Here is a 22113-nt window from a genome sequence, read left to right on the forward strand (position 1 = left end):
CAAATTTTGGGCTGCAGTTCACTGCCCATTATAAAGCTGGGAAGAGCCAGGATACTTATAAAACCTGATTGTATTCGTCTGAAAGAAGAATATCATATATACTTATGATGGCTTGAGGGTGAGTAAATCATGGGCTAATTTTTGGGTGAACTCTCACTTTAGAATTATTGTTCATTTTAGTTTATGGTGACTAATGTAGTCAACTAATGATATTTAGCTTAAACTAGTAATGCAATTTACAATAACCTGTTCCACAGAATTCTGCGAGAGAAAATATGGGAAATCATGCACCGATTCCGTGTGGGCCTAAATAGTTATGTAAACCGTCTTAATGTGAAAAACTGTTTTCTAATGAAGCAGTGCTGTTCGCTTGTGTTGATAGTGATAGTAATTGTGTTCATCGGTTCTCTGGAAAGAATTATCTCTTGTTAAGATCGTGAAAACAAACAGCATTTAACCCTCACGCCCAAATCACCGCAGGCAGCTGAATGGAGGAAAGAGAGAGGGAGAGAAACTCCTAGATGGGACTCCATCACCCTGGCGCGTGAGATCTCACCATTATCTCGGGCGGCCTTCACAACACAGATCAGAAGCTTGTCAAGAAAAGTGCTTTTATCAGAACCTGTCCGCTTTTCCTGCGCCAAGCAGTTGGGAACGAGATTACGCTCGTTTGTTGGTGGACATCAGCTACTCGGGACCAAAGAGAAGTGGCAATCTGATGTCTGGGTTCCTTTGACCCTCGGTCTGTTTGTTAAGAGTACAGATAGATGGAGAGGGAGCAAGAGAGCAAGCTTGTCAGTGTTCTAAAATAGGGTTGGGGAACAAATCAAGCCCATGTTTTTACTGCACCATATTTGCCCTTTCTGGACCAGTATAACCAAACAAGGACTTCACCCCAGGGACCGTGTCTTTAGATGAAGCTATCTGACTGTCTGAGGAAATCAAAACCAGTCTAACACATTCCACGTAGATTACTGTATATGGCCATGAAAGCAACGTCTTTAGTACGTTATTAAAGACTCAGAGTTTACTTTTCATAATTCAATAGAGGAAATCCAAACTTTTGGGAACAGCCTGCTCTAATGAATAAGGCCAACTCCTGAAGAAATAATCAAAGGAGTTTTCAGTCCTGACCAAGAACGTCTCCTCCTGTTACAACTATATCAGTTGAATTGCACCTTTTTGGTGCTTTATAACAATTCAAAAATGGTCAGCGTTTCCCAAAGAGGAAACAAATCCACTTAGACAATTAAGTAGTTATTTAGTGACACAACTTGCAATTCCTGTTTTTCAGCACTTTAAAGGTGTAAGTTTTTGACTTTCTACAAAAGCATAAAAATACCATAATATGTGTGCAGATATCATGCAAACTCCTCAGAGTAAAAAAGGTGACAGTGTTGCGGGGGGTGGGTGGGGTGTGCGTGCCCCCGGCTCGATTATTTTTGTGATTTTAATATGCAAATGACACATTTCTGAGCGTGAAAGAGAATGACACATTTAATATTTTAAAAATGATTTTATTTACAACACGGAAACGCCTGGAACTCAAGGAAGTGTTGTGACGCATGACACAAATAAAAAATAAGAGACTGACAGTAGGGGTGTAACGGTACACAAAACGGTACAGCAGTTTTACAAAATTGCTTTTTATTTATTTTTATATTTAACAGTGGTTTAGTGAAGAAGAAGAAAAAAAGGGTCTGTCCTTGAATTAATTAAATTATATCTAAAAGTTTATTGAAGATATTTCTGTAAATTATATAGGGAGCCCTTACTTGCACATTAATATTAAAGGTTAACAATAGAGCCCAAACTATTAGCCTAAATTCAGTTGCTATTTATTTTTAGGTATAATAATCAACACTCAAACAACACATTGTAGCTATGCAAACATGTAAACTTCACATGAGGCAGTTTTTGCATTAACTTCTAAATCTAATTATAAAATAGTTTTTTCTCCAATTCGTTGTTGAAATATATTAATTTATACACAGTGTCTGTCATTTTATTTAACATGCGTTTTATTTAACATGCATGAAATAATCAAGACATCCATAACAGGTTCAGTAGAATATAATGAATGTATAGGCTAATATAGAGCATATATTTAGTGAAAGAGTTGATTACTCTAGTGAATAAAATTCTGTGGACACTGAATGACTGCCTGAGGTAAATGATGCTAACGTTACATGACATTGTTTAGTTTACAAGCATTGTTTTAGTTTTTTTTATATTGACGTCTTTCCACCGTGGAAACACTGATTTAGCGATTACACCACAAATGATACATGACAGTAAGTTGTAATGTATCCTCAGCATACCTTCAGATGGTCATTCATGTTTATTCTTTAGGAAGAGAAAATCGATCGCCTTCACAGATGATCGCGTTCACGTCGTGCGGCTGCTTGAACTGTGATCAGTGACCAGTCACGCCACATAGAGCGGCAAAACGGCATTTATCGTTTGAATTTCATGATAAAATGGACTGAATACTTAATATGTTTGTGTGGGAACTCGGATTGAAGTATTTTCCGCACTTAAAACAAGCCGACTGTGAACTGTTAAAGATTGCACTCAGAAACCGTTCGGTAATGTTAAACGCGTTACCCCCCCCCAAAAAAAGGCTGGTTCTACACGATTCACGTAAATGACCAAATTGACCAAGAAAATGCCGATTGACACCGAAAAGCGACAAGTTTGCAGATGTGAGATGTTTGGGAAACATGCTGAGTTCGCATATTTGTTTCTCTGTAAACCAACGCTAAAGCCATTTATTACATTTTGAAATGTGTGTGGAATTTGGACTGCAGTACCCATTTCAACCACTAGCTGTCGTTCTCACATACTGCACCTTTAATAATAATAATAATAATTTGTTAAATTTGTTTAGCCCTTTCTGGGTACTCAAAGCGCTTTACATATGGAAAGAGGGAATCTCCTCAACCACCACCACCATTTAACATATCTTCAACATGATTAATAATGATGTTGTGCTGTTTTGCTCTTTGTGGCCTTGTGGCCTTGTGTTGAACATGTGTTTTACATTTTCTGTTTATTTATATTGCCAACCTCGCTGGAGATGAATTAGCCTAGAATGACTCTGGATGCCTGTTCTCTCTCTTTTTTTTTCATTTTAGATACAAGGACTACAGAGAACCGCCATGGTCGAATGAGGCGTACCAGTTCTCTAAACAGTACTGGTCGGTTCTAGCTGCTCGATTAGGTTTCGTCATATTGTTCCAGGTAAAAGCTACTAAGTTGACCATTACGTCCCAAAATCTGAAATAGTTTTTTCTCACCAGAAAACCCAGAGTAAATTGACTATGAATGGAGGAACGTAAATGTAAAAGCCACATAATAGCTACCTCAGCAACATGAGACGTTCAACCACATATAAATGATGCAGCCTATGCACGTTAGGATTAATAGTCTATATGTTGGTCAGAATGTTTGCTGTAACTCATTAGAAATGCCCTGCTGTCAGCATCTGTGGGTGGAAGCTAATTCAATTGAAATGCAATTTAACAGTAAACCAAACAGTTAAAGGAATAGTTCAGTCCAAAATGAAAACTCATTCAACTCCAGTGTTGTTCCAAACTCATAAAACCAAGTTCATAGTGACCAAGGCTGTGAAGCTGCTAAAGGGGCTAGAAAATGTGGAAGATTTTTAATGAATAACAACTTAAATTCAGTATTTTCCACACATAAAGCTTGAATATGACTTCAAAATTAAAATGTTTAAATGTCAAATGAATATTTGTATGCAGAAAAAGGGTGTCAAAATGGTACCTTTAGGGGTACAACAGCTTGTCGCTGGGGCAGTACGCTTAAAAGGACATTGTTGTACCTTTTTTACTCCTAAAAGGTGCATATAGAGTACAAATGCATACCTTAGGTACTACTATGAACCTTTTTGTGGTAAAAAAAGTACAAAGATGTCCTTTTAATGGCACTGCCCCAGCAACAAGCTGTTGTACCCCCTAAGGTACCATTGACATCCTTTTTCTCTGTGTGAAGGATGCATTCATTTGTTCTGTTCTTTTGAACTTCACACAAGAATCCAGAAATATAAACAAAAATATTAAGCAGCACAACTGTTACATTGTTAATAATAATTGTTTCTTGAGCAGCAAATCGGCATGTTAGATTTCTGAAGGATCGTTCTGGAGTAACGATGCTAAAAATTCAGCTTTGCCATCACAGGAATAAATTACATTTTAAAATATATATTCAATAGAATTTTTTTTTTTTTATTGTTATAATATTTCACAATATTACTGTTTTTCTTGATTTTTGATCAGATAAATGCAGCTTGACATAAAACATATTTTCAGTAATTGCATAAAACAATTTAGTCAAAACACATGTTGAATAATGCTCACTAACCCAACAAAGTTTTTGAATTGGATTGGCGTTTATTCTCTATAGCATGCAGTGTGAAGTATTTCACTCGGTTCCCTGATCAATTTCAGCAAATGAAGAACAAATTTATACTCACATGCATTATGTATTATGTATCGTCTCTGACAGACAGCATGTTGAAGCCGCTCAGGCCGCCATTTTCCATTTCTTCTCGGAAATAGTGTGTTTTTTAGGAAATGCAAATGTGTAAAAAATTTAAAAAATGTCAAATCTTTCAGACCCCAAACTTTTCAATGGTAGTGTATACTGTATATAAACTGCATATGAGAATGCTTTTTCACCATGACTATATGAGCCGTATGATCAGGAACACTATGTATTATAGACATCACTGGCAGAGCGCCAATACCTGAAATGCTGTCTGGTGTGTAAAAGATCCTCCATCTATTGAATAGAAAGATATGTGACTGGTGTGTATCATCTCCTGTGCCCCACCCATGAATGTATATATAAACTTACATGTTCTTCCACTCCTCCAGAACCTGGTGATCACCATGAGCATGCTGGTGGCCTGGGTCATCCCAGACGTTCCCAAAAACATCAGCGAGCAGCTGAAGAAGGAGAAGACTCTTCTGGTGGACGTCTTCCTAAATGAGGAAAAGGAGAAGTTGCAGCTGATCCAGAGCCTGTTCTCCAAAGATCTGACCCAAGAACAGCAGGAGGAGATGCAGATGTCGGATCAGACCCACCCTGGACCGGTCCTTTCCGCCCCGTCCCCGGCCTCCACAGCTCCCCGCGCCCGACCCCGAGCTGCAAGCTTCAGCCAATTCACCCGCCAGATGTCCATGTCTCCCCGCAGCGACATCACCCAGCACACAGCCGTGTGAAGGAGGTCGGGCGAGAGAAGACGAGTCTACCGGTGGAGCGTGTTTAACAGTGCCTGAGCGCTGAGTTTGGAGGATTCAGTTTGAGGCTCTGCGTTGAGTTTTGGGAATCAGGTGCCCGTGTTGTCACTGAACTGTATGTCTGAATGAATGCCTGTCTACAGGCTCCACGTCTGGTTTTTAAACCCTCGGATGTTCCTAGCGTTTTCAGGGACATCTGACACACAAACTTGAGCTTCAGTAGGACCGCTTGCAGATGCAGTCATTCCATATGCATTGGCGTTCGTCGAGCATAGGAACACGAGCGGGTCTCACATCCTCTTGGAACGTTTTTCTCCTTGATCTGTTCTTGAACGAGGATGCTTGTCGGGACAAACTCGTAAAGAGCAGCGCACGTTTGGTGACGTTGCCTAATCTGTACATGCAAACGGCTTTGCACACTGTCCACGAGATGTAGCATATAACGGCAAATAATAACCCTTCATTTTCTCAGGTAACAGCGTCACTGTAGGCTGTGTTTGTTCTCATCAATATGACCATTGTTGGGTTAATAAAGATGCGATTAGTAAGTTAAGGTGCAAACAACACAATTTTGGTGTGGTACTGCAATGTATTCTGTGAAATGTGTGGCGTTTTGTCTTTTTAACGTCCCAGCCGTCTCATAATGTAACACATTAAGGCAATATGTAATTAAACTCAAGTTTGTCAATCCATATATTTATGCTATGCCTCCTTCTGATAAAGTGCAGGGCTGTAGATTGGGATCACACAGCATTCGCTGTATTTATGATTGTGGAGCAGCTGGTCTTTTTGTGCCATGTCAACTGTAATCCTCCCATGAATTTGCCGTCACCGGTGTGGGAAGGTTGAAGGGGGGGTTACTGTCATCCAGGGAGGAAACATGGATGGATGTTGTGTGCCAACATCTGGCCATCAAGTCATCATTCACTATGCCTCATAGGACTTAATACTCATGCAAGAAGAATAAATATTTAATCCCAATTATGCGCTAGTGGATTTTCTTTCTTGCCCTCAAGGCATTGTGCTACGAGTCCCGCGGGGTCAATTCACTTGTGTTCCTGACTTCTAGCAGCTGCGCATGTTGTTTGTTGTAATACCCTGATGATTGGCACACATGCTTAACAAAGCTAGCTTTACCCGGTAGACACTGTTTCTCTATTCTCTTTTTCAGATTCACTAGGGCAGTATTTGGATCTTTTTTGGTGTTTTCACCCCAGAGCCACATTTTAATTTATCCCTGGGGTCTGGACTTTACAATTCAAGAGGATTAAGATCTTGGCATATACAATGAAGTCTATCTGTGCTTTATGGTTTCATTACACAACCAGGCTGAAAAATACACATAAATATTTGTATTTCCCACAGATTAAAAAGCATAAGATGTGGGCAAAAGTTAAGCAGCTCAAGTCCAGAGGACTGCTGCCATGCAACTTAACAGCCCGGCTTGAATGCCCATCTGACATTTGACGGTTGTTTTGTTACCCCCTTCGGCCTCTACTGAGGTTGCTATGTACTAAGTAGGATATGGCAGTCAGATTTGACTACTGACCCTTGATAAAAGCAGCATCCGGCAAAAGCATGCAATGTTTGAAATACTTTTTTGAAATCAGAAATTATTACTGTGTTACAAGTGTCAGATTATTAGCAAATGTACTGATATGATATACAAGTCAAAATCTGCTAAGGGGTAATTCAATTGAACAAATCATGTACAAAATGTATAATCTTTAATAACAACAAATTATTGAAAATATTCAAATCAGGAATGTCAGAATTATGCGTCATGCATACAAAATGTTTGTCAAAACCAAACACGTTGAACGATGTTCACTCACCCAATGAAGTTTTGAGTTGGATTGGCCTTTTATTCTCTTTAGCATGCAGTGTGGCATATTTCTCTCAGTTCCCTGATCATTCCAATTCAATTTTAGCGGGTGTGAAGAACAAATTTATACTCCCACGTGTTATGTATAGTCTCTGACAAACAGCTTGTTGAAGCTGCATTTTCTCCCTCTTCTCGGAAAGCGATGACGTACTCAAAACATCCGGTAGTGTGGGTTTTCCAGGAAATGCATGACTCGCTGGACCTCCGCTTCCCGTAAATGCTACCGTGTATTGTGCACGTTATTTTTTGACAGACATTGATATTGTGATATTCAAATTATATAGAATGGTTGGATTTGCCTCTCCTTGAACTGTCACCTTATCGTGGTGGAGAGGTTTGAGTACCCGAATGATCCTGGGAGCTATGTTGTCTGGGGCTATATGCCCCTGGTAGGGTCTCCCAAGGCAAACAGGTCCTTGGTGACGGGCCAGACTAAGAACAGTTCACAAACCCTTATGACCACAATTACACCAAGGACAGTGACGTCGCCCGGCATGGCGCAGCCGGGGCCCCACCCTGGAGCCAGGCCCGGGGTTGGGGCTCGTATGCGAGCGCCTGGTGGCCGGGCCTCCCCCCATGGGGTCCGGCCGGGCTCAGCCCGAATGAGTCACGTGGGGCCGCCCTCCTGTGGGCTCACCACCTGCAGGAGGGAGCGTAAGGGGCCGGTGCTTTGTGAATCGGGCAGCAGTCGAGGGCGAGGCCCCCGACGACCCGATCTCTGGACACGGAATCTGGCTTTAGGGACGTGGAATGTCACCTCGTTGGCGGGGAAGGAGCCTGAGCTTGTGCGGGAGGTCGAGAGGTACCGACTAGAGATAGTCGGGCTCACCTCCACGCACAGCTTGGGCTCTGGAACCACACTTCTCGAGAGAGGCTGGACTCTCTACCACTCTGGAGTTGCCCATGGTGAGAGGCGGAGGGCTGGAGTGGGTTTGCTTATAGCCCCCCAGCTCAGCCGCCATGTGTTGGAGTTCACCCCGGTGAACGAGAGGGTCGCTTCCCTGCGCCTTCAAGTCGGGGATAGGTCTCTCACTGTCGTTTGTGCCTACGGCCCAAATGGCAGTGCGGAGTACCCGGCCCTCTTGGAGTCTCTGGGAGGGGTGCTGGAAAGTGCTCCGACTGGAGACTCCGTCGTTCTACTGGGGGACTTCAACGCCCACGTGGGCAGTGACAGTGACACCTGGAGGGGCGTGATTGGGAGGAACGGCCCCCCTGATCTGAACCCGAGCGGTGTTCTGTTATTGGATTTCTGTGCTAGCCACGGTTTGTCCATAACGAACACCATGTTCAAGCATAAGGGTGTCCATCAGTGCACGTGGCACCAGGACACCCTAGGCCGGAGGTCGATGATCGACTTTGTGGTCGTGTCATCAGACCTTCGGCCATATGTCTTGGACACTCGGGTGAAGAGAGGGGCGGAGCTGTCAACTGATCACCACCTGGTGGTGAGTTGGATCCGATGGCGGCGGAGGAGGCTGGACAGACCCGGCAGACCCAAACGTACTGTGAGGGTCTGTTGGGAACGTTTGGCCGAGCCCCCTGTCAGAGAGATCTTCAACTCCCACCTCCGGCAGAACTTCGACCGGATCCCGAGGGAGTCTGGAGATATTGAGTCCGAGTGGACCATGTTCTCCACCTCCATTGTCGCTGCGGCCGCTCAGAGCTGTGGCCGTAAGGTCTCCGGTGCCTGTCGAGGCGGCAATCCCCGAACCCGGTGGTGGACACCGGAAGTAAGGGATGCCGTCAAGCTGAAGAAGGAGTCCTATCGGGCCTGGATGGCTTGTGGGACTCCGGAGGCAGCTGACCGGTACCGGCAGGCCAAGCGGACTGCAGCCCGGGTAGTCGTGGAGGCAAAAAATCGGGCCTGGGAGGAGTTTGGTGAGGCCATGGAGAAAGACTATCGGTCGGCCTCGAAGAGATTCTGGCAAACCGTTCGACGCCTCAGGAGGGGGAAGCAGTGCCCTACCAACACTGTTTACAGTGGAGATGGGCACCTGTTGACCTCAACTGGGGATATCGTCGGGCGGTGGAAGGAATACTTCGAGGATCTCCTCAATCCCACCGACATGTCTTCCGTTGAGGAAGCAGTGGCTGGGGACTCAGAGGTGGACTCGTCCATCACCCGGGCTGAAGTCATCGAGGTGGTTAAAAAGCTCCTCGGTGGCAAGGCACCGGGGTTGGATGAGATCCGCCCTGAGTACCTCAAGTCTCTGGATGTTGTGGGGCTGTCTTGGCTGACACGCCTCTGCAGCATCGCATGGCGGTCGGGGACAGTACCTCTGGACTGGCAGACCGGGGTGGTGGTCCCTCTTTTCAAGAAGGGGGACCGGAGAGTGTGTTCCAACTATAGGGGGATCACACTTCTCAGCCTCCCCGGGAAAGTCTATGCCAGGGTACTGGAGAGGAGAATTAGGCCGATAGTGGAACCTCTGATTCAGGAGGAACAGTGTGGTTTTCGTCCCGGTCGTGGAACACTGGACCAGCTCTATACCCTTTCCAGGGTGCTGGGGGGTTCATGGGAGTTTGCCCAACCAGTCCACATGTGTTTTGTGGATTTGGAGAAGGCATTCGACTGTGTTCCTCGTGGCATCCTGTGGAGGGTGCTCTGGGAGTATGGGGTCGGCGGCCCCCTGCTTAGGGCTGTTCAGTCCCTGTACAACCAGAGCAGGAGCTTGGTCCGCATTGCCGGCAGTAAGTCAGACTTGTTCCCGGTGCATGTTGGACTCCGGCAGGGCTGCCCTTTGTCACCGGTTCTGTTCATAATTTTTATGGACAAAATTTCTAGGCGCAGCCTTGGGCCGGAGAGTGTCCGGTTTGGGAACCACACGATTTCGTCACTGCTTTTTGCAGATGATGTTGTCGTGTTGGCTTCCTCTAACCAGGACCTTCAGCATGCACTGGGACGGTTTGCGGCCGAGTGTGAAGCGGCTGGGATGAGAATCAGCACCTCCAAATCCGAGGCCATGGTTCTCAGTCGGAAAAGGGTGGCTTGCCAGCTTCAGGTGGGTGGAGAGTTCCTGCCTCAAGTGGAGGAGTTTAAGTATCTTGGGGTCTTGTTCACGAGTGAGGGGAGGATGGAACGGGAGATTGACAGACGGATCGGTGCAGCTTCTGCAGTAATGCGGTCGATGTACCGGTCTGTCGTGGTGAAGAAGGAGCTGAGCTGCAAGGCAAAGCTCTCGATTTACCGGTCAATCTACGTTCCTACCCTCACCTATGGTCATGAGCTGTGGGTCATGACCGAAAGGACAAGATCCCGGATACAGGCGGCCGAAATGAGCTTTCTCCGCAGGGTGGCTGGGCGCTCCCTTAGAGATAGGGTGAGGAGCTCAGTCACTCGGGAGGAACTCGGAGTAGAGCCGCTGCTCCTACACATCGAGAGGGACCAGCTGAGGTGGCTCGGGCATCTATTTCGGATGCCTCCTGGACGCCTTCCCAGGGAGGTGTTCCAGGCACGTCCCACCGGGAGGAGGCCCCGGGGAAGACCTAGGACACGCTGGAGGGACTATGTCTCCCGGCTGGCCTGGGAACGCCTCGGGGTTCCCCCGGAAGAGCTAGAGGAAGTGGCTAGGGAGAGGGAAGTCTGGGCGTCTCTGCTTAGACTGTTGCCCCCGCGACCTGGCCCCGGATAAGCGGAAGATGATGGATGGATGGATGGATGGATGGATTTGAAAACAGATGGATCATAAGGTAATAATGATTTATTTATTTATAAGTGACTGATGCCCATGGATGTGTTATATCCATGTTTTTAATTATAATATTACATTTTTGACGGACATGACAACATGCGTAACAATGTTTGAGATGTTCAAAATGCTTTTTGCGTAGTTCGTTATACTTATTTTATTTTGTTACTCAGAGACCAACATTTTTGGCTTGTCCAAAACATTATATTCAGCTGTCACTAATTCATTAACTTTTGAAAATCAAGTTTTTACAAGGAAAGGAGTGGTTTTGATGCACAAAGTTGTTTTGTTTCTTATAGCGAAACAATTACTTTTTAAAACTGTTGTTCAATTATTACCTCATAGCAGATTTTGACTCATATTACAAGGACTATTTATTTCTTTATTATGAATAATATAATAAGACTTTCTCTATTTTTGAATATTACTTGCAGTATATACTGTTATACTTTTTAAAGGGCTGAGATATTTCGCAAATTTATTATGCTTCCTAAAATGAAACCATAACAATAAACATATATTATGGGAAAAAATGAAGGTATGTGTTGTAAAATCAGGCAAACAATATATAACAAAAGCAGGCTTTTAACATGCATCAATTGGCTCTGCCAATATCTTTAGTCAGTGTTGATGCAACACTCTTGGCTTCCTCAAACAATAAAGATGACAAGAACTGAATGAATTAAACTCTAAGTTCTTAAGGTTTTAAGGTTTAATAAAGGTTTCCTCTTGCACAATCTCAATCCAGCTCGGTGCATTCTGCGGGCCGGAAGTGTCTTGTTGGTGCATAATCTTCCCCAAAGCCGTTCTTCATCACACACAGCAGTGATACAAGAGCAGGGACAGATTTACCTGGTAATTATGATTGGTTCTCTGTATCTTACTGATTGGTGAGCAACTGTTCTCCATCTTGGTTATGCATAACGTCCGCCTACACGGCGCAGCATGGGCTATAGTATTAGTTACATCAGTGATATTGCGGTTGTGATTGACTGCAACTTATTCTCGCTCTAGTTGAAGACACAATGCTGTGCTGGTGCATGGTGGGAGCGTGATGTCAGAGACTCAGGTTTCTGAATTAAACATCTGCACATGGAGATGAGCAAGGGACCTGGAATGAGATCTGTGACACAAACCTGAATCTCTCTCTCCCACAGGGCGTTCCTTCCTAGGGTGAGATGACGCACGGAGTGGTCACTTAAAATGCTGGAGTCAATGCATTGTTAATGTGAGAAGGATTTTTGATGAGCTTAACTGAAGCACGGCATCACTAAACTATCAGAGGACACCTGCAGAGTTTCACAATTCCCAAGCTGCATGCGTGTTTGCTGGATAATGATTCTTTGCCTGCACATTTCCATCTTGTACTAGTCATACAATGTTTTGCTCAATGCGTGTCTCGAGATGTTACGTTTAGATTCTTTATGTAGTAGTTTAACATAACACAGTGTCTAAAAGCAGAAAGAGGCACTGTGGGTTGCATTCAGGTTCACTTCTCTTAAATGGCCTAAAGCACTGGCTTTTATCTGGAGTCGTTACACACTGGGCTTTCACATGGTTTCAGGTGTTAGCTACACTTGAAGATCGCACCATTGTGCGTTTCCACGGAAGCTCTGCCAATGGCACATTCCATAGTCAACTAGACTAAACCTTCAGATGACCTGATTTGTGAGTGATAGCCATTCATTTCCTGTCTCTTTCTTCTTTTCTCAGTCTAGGCTGTGTTCAGAATGGAATACTAATATTAATACTATAGCTTCAACTAAATATTGCACGGAATATCATCCGTGCATTGCCTACGATTTTGAGAAAAACTTGAGAAAATGCTAATATAAACAGTGGAACATTGTTGTCACATGATCTCATTGATAACATGTGATCCGTATCAATTTTTATTATATTGGCAGATCAAATAATAGCCCCTTTCCCACAGCAATCCCGGGTTAAATCACCATAAAATTACCTAAACGACTTTTCCGGTAAATACACAAATTCACTGTTCACACAAGCAATGGCGTTCCATATTTTTCCTGGTAAGATAGGCCCGGTACGATAGGACCAAAATACAGGTAAACTCATCGGAAATTACTTGTATATGCTGAGGATGAGGACCTGGATGAGGAGAAGGACTTTAGTTTAATTTTAGTTAATTTCTTCTATTTTTTTTTATTTTTTTACTTGAGTGACGTGAGGGGATGATCCATAGACCGTAAAAAAATACGGAATGACGCGTCTGAAAAAAAGGGAAGCCACAAATGTTCAAATACGGAAGGCTGACACCTTGTGCTGATTTGGGACCGAGTCTGCGCAGTAGTGACCTCTGCAGTAGAGAGCAGGAAGTAGAGCCGCGATATCAATATATAAGCGATATAAGCCCGCCCACACTCTCGCAGATGCAGAACAATTCATTATGTCGGTATGAAATAAACAGTTATGGAAATGTAGAAATTAAAGCTAAAGCTCCAATCTCCTCCTGAGAAAAGTCAGTTGGTGCCTCGGTGACTATTTCACTCAGAGAAGCTGTCAATCTCAGCTGTCAATCATGACGTCACACCCCCCATTTTTATAGTATCAGATAACTAACTAAAACCAAACTTATTTAAAAAACGAGCACTTGAAATGAAATCAGCGTGATAAAAACTGTCTAAAATGACAAAAACCATCTTTGGGAAAAAAAAAATTCCAAGTGTAGTTTGATTGTTTCGTTTCTCTCGCGTCCATTCGAATGCACGGAGGGGCGGGGTCATGAGCTATACTGGGACCAACCACCTGGGGCGATCGAGATGTTTTGGCTTCAGTTTTCAATACAAGTGCGGCAGGCTTGGGATGATCACACAGAATGCAGTTTTGCTCTTAAAAATACAAGATGCATAATAGTTACCATCGAGCTGATGAAAGGAAAGGAAAGCTGCATTCACACTACAAACGACAATGTGGCACGAACCCATTCATTTCATTGGCGAGCAGGCGATTTCCGGTGTAGTGACAAATTGTCAAAATCATCTGGTGCATGTTTCCATAAAAACAATTAAAAGTATCAGAACTTACTGTAAACTGCTTTGATAGAGCTTCATGACTGGCTGAAGCAAACTTAAGACGTGCTCATATACCGGTAATATTCATTCTTTGTTCACACACAGCATCATACCGGTAATATTCTGGTAATGTTACAACTTCTATACTGGGAAATTGTCAGAACAGATTTACTGGCATTTTTGAAAAGGTCCTGTTCACACTTGATCTCATTACAGTTATTTACCGGTAACTTAAGCTGCCAAACTTCTTTTTTACCTCTTAGTCTTATGTAGCACAATATATGTTTAGATACAATTTTCTGTTAATGTATTTTTTTCCACATGGGATCATGTACCTGTGCTTTTATTTGATAATTTGATATTTTTGTTCCCATTTTCCAGTTTCTCTTTTCTCTCTCTTTTTTTCTCTTAGTGTGTGTTATGATGGTCTGTTCTTGTTTTAGGTTGACTTTTTAACATTTCTGTCAAGGGTCTACAGATGAAAAAAAAGCCCTTTGGGCTAATTCTGGCACATTTACATTCATGTGTATTAATGTGCACAGCCCCTGTAAACCAATAAGCATAAACCAGTTAAGACTGTGAAAGGGGATAAAGACTGTTACTACCTCCAGTTCATTCCCACAATGCAATACATCAATGCTCTTTCATTTTAGAGATATAGTACACTCTAATCCCTAACGCTCAAAATACTTAATTGGTTTGAGTAGGGCAAACTTAAATTAAACCAATTAATTCAGTTAAATGAACTGTTATGAGTATTTAGAACTTTCTTTTTCTTTTGAGTACACAGCACTGACATATTTCAAGTAAACTGAACTGTTTCATTGTTTCATTGTTCCTTTAATTTAGACTAATTTAAGTTCAACTGAAGCTGGGCTGGGATTTTTTATTCCCCAGCATGCTTTGCCCATGGCACTCGAAAGGGAGAGTAAATGCTTAAAATGAAGTGCTATATAACGTTTTTGTGCAAGAATAATGGTAAGGGGGATTTAGTAGTTATTAATATTTTGTTATGCTAATTTAGAAGAATTTCTGTAAATGTGGGGTTTTGGAGAGTTATACTTAGTTTGTTATAGCTATAGCAAAATATTTATGTTGAGATAACCTGATGATTTTAAGTTAAATGTATAGATTAGTTTACTCAAATATGTCAAGTCAAGAACAATAAAACATGTTTGAGTATACAATACATATCTTACTTAAAACTTTGAGTTTTGAGGATCATTCAACTTTTTTTCTGACAACTTATTAGGTTTAGGAGAGTGTGTTATTAGGAGAGTGTGTTCCAACTATAGGGGGATCACACTTCTCAGCCTCCCCGGGAAAGTCTATGCCAGGGTACTGGAGAGGAGAATTAGGCCGATAGTGGAACCTCTGATTCAGGAGGAACAGTGTGGTTTTCGTCCCGGTCGTGGAACACTGGACCAGCTCTATACCCTTTCCAGGGTGCTGGGGGGTTCATGGGAGTTTGCCCAACCAGTCCACATGTGTTTTGTGGATTTGGAGAAGGCATTCGACTGTGTTCCTCGTGGCATCCTGTGGAGGGTGCTCTGGGAGTATGGGGTCGGCGGCCCCCTGCTTAGGGCTGTTCAGTCCCTGTACAACCAGAGCAGGAGCTTGGTCCGCATTGCCGGCAGTAAGTCAGACTTGTTCCCGGTGCATGTTGGACTCCGGCAGGGCTGCCCTTTGTCACCGGTTCTGTTCATAATTTTTATGGACAAAATTTCTAGGCGCAGCCTTGGGCCGGAGAGTGTCCGGTTTGGGAACCACACGATTTCGTCACTGCTTTTTGCAGATGATGTTGTCGTGTTGGCTTCCTCTAACCAGGACCTTCAGCATGCACTGGGACGGTTTGCGGCCGAGTGTGAAGCGGCTGGGATGAGAATCAGCACCTCCAAATCCGAGGCCATGGTTCTCAGTCGGAAAAGGGTGGCTTGCCAGCTTCAGGTGGGTGGAGAGTTCCTGCCTCAAGTGGAGGAGTTTAAGTATCTTGGGGTCTTGTTCACGAGTGAGGGGAGGATGGAACGGGAGATTGACAGACGGATCGGTGCAGCTTCTGCAGTAATGCGGTCGATGTACCGGTCTGTCGTGGTGAAGAAGGAGCTGAGCTGCAAGGCAAAGCTCTCGATTTACCGGTCAATCTACGTTCCTACCCTCACCTATGGTCATGAGCTGTGGGTCATGACCGAAAGGACAAGATCCCGGATACAGGCGGCCGAAATGAGCTTTCTCCGCAGGGTGGCTGGGCGCTCCCTTAGAGATAGGGTGAGGAGCTCAGTCACTCGGGAGGAACTCGGAGTAGAGCCGCTGCTCCTACACATCGAGAGGGACCAGCTGAGGTGGCTCGGGCATCTATTTCGGATGCCTCCTGGACGCCTTCCCAGGGAGGTGTTCCAGGCACGTCCCACCGGGAGGAGGCCCCGGGGAAGACCTAGGACACGCTGGAGGGACTATGTCTCCCGGCTGGCCTGGGAACGCCTCGGGGTTCCCCCGGAAGAGCTAGAGGAAGTGGCTAGGGAGAGGGAAGTCTGGGCGTCTCTGCTTAGACTGTTGCCCCCGCGACCTGGCCCCGGATAAGCGGAAGATGATGGATGGATGGATGGATGGATGGATTTGAAAACAGATGGATCATAAGGTAATAATGATTTATTTATTTATAAGTGACTGATGCCCATGGATGTGTTATATCCATGTTTTTAATTATAATATTACATTTTTGACGGACATGACAACATGCGTAACAATGTTTGAGATGTTCAAAATGCTTTTTGCGTAGTTCGTTATACTTATTTTATTTTGTTACTCAGAGACCAACATTTTTGGCTTGTCCAAAACATTATATTCAGCTGTCACTAATTCATTAACTTTTGAAAATCAAGTTTTTACAAGGAAAGGAGTGGTTTTGATGCACAAAGTTGTTTTGTTTCTTATAGCGAAACAATTACTTTTTAAAACTGTTGTTCAATTATTACCTCATAGCAGATTTTGACTCATATTACAAGGACTATTTATTTCTTTATTATGAATAATATAATAAGACTTTCTCTATTTTTGAATATTACTTGCAGTATATACTGTTATACTTTTTAAAGGGCTGAGATATTTCGCAAATTTATTATGCTTCCTAAAATGAAACCATAACAATAAACATATATTATGGGAAAAAATGAAGGTATGTGTTGTAAAATCAGGCAAACAATATATAACAAAAGCAGGCTTTTAACATGCATCAATTGGCTCTGCCAATATCTTTAGTCAGTGTTGATGCAACACTCTTGGCTTCCTCAAACAATAAAGATGACAAGAACTGAATGAATTAAACTCTAAGTTCTTAAGGTTTTAAGGTTTAATAAAGGTTTCCTCTTGCACAATCTCAATCCAGCTCGGTGCATTCTGCGGGCCGGAAGTGTCTTGTTGGTGCATAATCTTCCCCAAAGCCGTTCTTCATCACACACAGCAGTGATACAAGAGCAGGGACAGATTTACCTGGTAATTATGATTGGTTCTCTGTATCTTACTGATTGGTGAGCAACTGTTCTCCATCTTGGTTATGCATAACGTCCGCCTACACGGCGCAGCATGGGCTATAGTATTAGTTACATCAGTGATATTGCGGTTGTGATTGACTGCAACTTATTCTCGCTCTAGTTGAAGACACAATGCTGTGCTGGTGCATGGTGGGAGCGTGATGTCAGAGACTCAGGTTTCTGAATTAAACATCTGCACATGGAGATGAGCAAGGGACCTGGAATGAGATCTGTGACACAAACCTGAATCTCTCTCTCCCACAGGGCGTTCCTTCCTAGGGTGAGATGACGCACGGAGTGGTCACTTAAAATGCTGGAGTCAATGCATTGTTAATGTGAGAAGGATTTTTGATGAGCTTAACTGAAGCACGGCATCACTAAACTATCAGAGGACACCTGCAGAGTTTCACAATTCCCAAGCTGCATGCGTGTTTGCTGGATAATGATTCTTTGCCTGCACATTTCCATCTTGTACTAGTCATACAATGTTTTGCTCAATGCGTGTCTCGAGATGTTACGTTTAGATTCTTTATGTAGTAGTTTAACATAACACAGTGTCTAAAAGCAGAAAGAGGCACTGTGGGTTGCATTCAGGTTCACTTCTCTTAAATGGCCTAAAGCACTGGCTTTTATCTGGAGTCGTTACACACTGGGCTTTCACATGGTTTCAGGTGTTAGCTACACTTGAAGATCGCACCATTGTGCGTTTCCACGGAAGCTCTGCCAATGGCACATTCCATAGTCAACTAGACTAAACCTTCAGATGACCTGATTTGTGAGTGATAGCCATTCATTTCCTGTCTCTTTCTTCTTTTCTCAGTCTAGGCTGTGTTCAGAATGGAATACTAATATTAATACTATAGCTTCAACTAAATATTGCACGGAATATCATCCGTGCATTGCCTACGATTTTGAGAAAAACTTGAGAAAATGCTAATATAAACAGTGGAACATTGTTGTCACATGATCTCATTGATAACATGTGATCCGTATCAATTTTTATTATATTGGCAGATCAAATAATAGCCCCTTTCCCACAGCAATCCCGGGTTAAATCACCATAAAATTACCTAAACGACTTTTCCGGTAAATACACAAATTCACTGTTCACACAAGCAATGGCGTTCCATATTTTTCCTGGTAAGATAGGCCCGGTACGATAGGACCAAAATACAGGTAAACTCATCGGAAATTACTTGTATATGCTGAGGATGAGGACCTGGATGAGGAGAAGGACTTTAGTTTAATTTTAGTTAATTTCTTCTATTTTTTTTTATTTTTTTACTTGAGTGACGTGAGGGGATGATCCATAGACCGTAAAAAAATACGGAATGACGCGTCTGAAAAAAAGGGAAGCCACAAATGTTCAAATACGGAAGGCTGACACCTTGTGCTGATTTGGGACCGAGTCTGCGCAGTAGTGACCTCTGCAGTAGAGAGCAGGAAGTAGAGCCGCGATATCAATATATAAGCGATATAAGCCCGCCCACACTCTCGCAGATGCAGAACAATTCATTATGTCGGTATGAAATAAACAGTTATGGAAATGTAGAAATTAAAGCTAAAGCTCCAATCTCCTCCTGAGAAAAGTCAGTTGGTGCCTCGGTGACTATTTCACTCAGAGAAGCTGTCAATCTCAGCTGTCAATCATGACGTCACACCCCCCATTTTTATAGTATCAGATAACTAACTAAAACCAAACTTATTTAAAAAACGAGCACTTGAAATGAAATCAGCGTGATAAAAACTGTCTAAAATGACAAAAACCATCTTTGGGAAAAAAAAAATTCCAAGTGTAGTTTGATTGTTTCGTTTCTCTCGCGTCCATTCGAATGCACGGAGGGGCGGGGTCATGAGCTATACTGGGACCAACCACCTGGGGCGATCGAGATGTTTTGGCTTCAGTTTTCAATACAAGTGCGGCAGGCTTGGGATGATCACACAGAATGCAGTTTTGCTCTTAAAAATACAAGATGCATAATAGTTACCATCGAGCTGATGAAAGGAAAGGAAAGCTGCATTCACACTACAAACGACAATGTGGCACGAACCCATTCATTTCATTGGCGAGCAGGCGATTTCCGGTGTAGTGACAAATTGTCAAAATCATCTGGTGCATGTTTCCATAAAAACAATTAAAAGTATCAGAACTTACTGTAAACTGCTTTGATAGAGCTTCATGACTGGCTGAAGCAAACTTAAGACGTGCTCATATACCGGTAATATTCATTCTTTGTTCACACACAGCATCATACCGGTAATATTCTGGTAATGTTACAACTTCTATACTGGGAAATTGTCAGAACAGATTTACTGGCATTTTTGAAAAGGTCCTGTTCACACTTGATCTCATTACAGTTATTTACCGGTAACTTAAGCTGCCAAACTTCTTTTTTACCTCTTAGTCTTATGTAGCACAATATATGTTTAGATACAATTTTCTGTTAATGTATTTTTTTCCACATGGGATCATGTACCTGTGCTTTTATTTGATAATTTGATATTTTTGTTCCCATTTTCCAGTTTCTCTTTTCTCTCTCTTTTTTTCTCTTAGTGTGTGTTATGATGGTCTGTTCTTGTTTTAGGTTGACTTTTTAACATTTCTGTCAAGGGTCTACAGATGAAAAAAAAGCCCTTTGGGCTAATTCTGGCACATTTACATTCATGTGTATTAATGTGCACAGCCCCTGTAAACCAATAAGCATAAACCAGTTAAGACTGTGAAAGGGGATAAAGACTGTTACTACCTCCAGTTCATTCCCACAATGCAATACATCAATGCTCTTTCATTTTAGAGATATAGTACACTCTAATCCCTAACGCTCAAAATACTTAATTGGTTTGAGTAGGGCAAACTTAAATTAAACCAATTAATTCAGTTAAATGAACTGTTATGAGTATTTAGAACTTTCTTTTTCTTTTGAGTACACAGCACTGACATATTTCAAGTAAACTGAACTGTTTCATTGTTTCATTGTTCCTTTAATTTAGACTAATTTAAGTTCAACTGAAGCTGGGCTGGGATTTTTTATTCCCCAGCATGCTTTGCCCATGGCACTCGAAAGGGAGAGTAAATGCTTAAAATGAAGTGCTATATAACGTTTTTGTGCAAGAATAATGGTAAGGGGGATTTAGTAGTTATTAATATTTTGTTATGCTAATTTAGAAGAATTTCTGTAAATGTGGGGTTTTGGAGAGTTATACTTAGTTTGTTATAGCTATAGCAAAATATTTATGTTGAGATAACCTGATGATTTTAAGTTAAATGTATAGATTAGTTTACTCAAATATGTCAAGTCAAGAACAATAAAACATGTTTGAGTATACAATACATATCTTACTTAAAACTTTGAGTTTTGAGGATCATTCAACTTTTTTTCTGACAACTTATTAGGTTTTACAGTGAAGTAAATAACTCATTTGATTTGCAAGAACTCAAAATAAAAAAGTGAATAATTAACTAAATATTTTATGTTAATTGCTATCCAAATGTATGAGTTAGCTAACTCAATACTTCAATTTAGGAGCAATTAACATGCATGAGTACTACAAACTCAAAACTTGATAGTTCTGCTTACTTAAAATTGGGAACATAATTTTTTTTTGAGTTAGCCCAATTTATTCGGGTTTACAGTGTATGTACGCTCTACTTTGACCACAGAAAAACCTTGAACAGTTATGAGAATGAAGGGTCATGGTCTAGAATCGCTCAAAATGAGAAAATAAGTAAAATGAGTGTTGAATGACTTAAAATTGCTTAGAAACATTTACAATGTGCTAACTGAATTGGAGTCTGGAGAGGTGGAAGGGGGGTAAAGCTGGCAGGGATGGAATGTTTCAGGATGGTGGGATGAATTGCCTAGAACTATTTACTGGAACGCTTGTTTTGGAAAAGACTCTAGCATGTCGTGTGGAAGCATTTCACTGAAATGTATGCACATTAACGGTGTAGAATAAATCAAAGCTGTACAGCCCAGTTACACTACTCAGTGTGTCCGTCATGAAATAAACACAACAGAGCACACAGAGTTGATGTAGAACTGCTGCGTGCAGAAAGGAATTCTGGGATGTGAGGATGTGTGACACTGGAGACTGTGGCATTTTCCTGCCCTCAGGGGTCAGACATGCTGTAACATGACTCTGCTGTGTTCTTCTCCCTTAATGCTAGACCTGTACCACTGGAACCACCTGTTTCTTTCTCTTCCATCCTTTCTTTATGCGTTCTCTTTTCTCATCTATCCCCATCACCACCTTTTGTGCCGGAGATCACCAAAGATGCATAAAAGACACGAGAATTAATTGGTTCTTGTTCTCTTTTGAATCTGAGCTCCTCTGTTTGTCCTGCTCTTTACCTCAGGTCTCCCTCCTCACCGCAGAGTCATGCGATTTATTGTCCATTTATTCTTATCTGCTGCAATGATGAAACATTGGACATGTGACATGCATTACGCTGTTAGCTGTGATTTATTTGCCACACAGTCAGAGAGATTATTATTTAATCATTTTGAACATCAAACGAGCCATAACTCAGTCGGTTAGTGACTTTGAGTTTGAAGAAGAGGTAGAAATATGAGTTGCATGCTATTCCACTTTAGGTTTAAACAGTCGAAAATGAACATGTTCAGAAGTTATCTGACCACCACACATCTGTAATATATAAAGCTGTGTTAGCATTTTAAGCATTTGAATAACATTTAATAGTAAACACAG

At 42.4% G+C, this 22113-nt stretch overlaps 1 protein-coding gene across 3 annotated transcripts in view; it reads left to right on the forward strand.

Moving 5' to 3' along the window:
- ano2b (anoctamin 2b) overlaps positions 1-6251 on the forward strand; it is a 54455-nt gene extending 48204 nt beyond the window's left edge. For all 3 annotated transcript variants that reach the window (XM_079816946.1, XM_079816944.1, XM_079816945.1), the window contains 2 exons: positions 3138-3243; positions 4902-6251. In XM_079816946.1, the coding sequence (XP_079673072.1) occupies positions 3138-3243; positions 4902-5249 (454 nt within the window). In that variant the 3' untranslated portion in view covers positions 5250-6251. The remainder of the gene's footprint in view (positions 1-3137; positions 3244-4901) is intronic.
- The last annotated feature ends 15862 nt before the right edge of the window (positions 6252-22113 follow it).

The sequence above is a fragment of the Gobio gobio genome (genome assembly GCF_949357685.1).
Source record: "Gobio gobio genome assembly, chromosome: 5".
Taxonomy (NCBI): Eukaryota; Metazoa; Chordata; class Actinopteri; order Cypriniformes; family Gobionidae; genus Gobio; species Gobio gobio.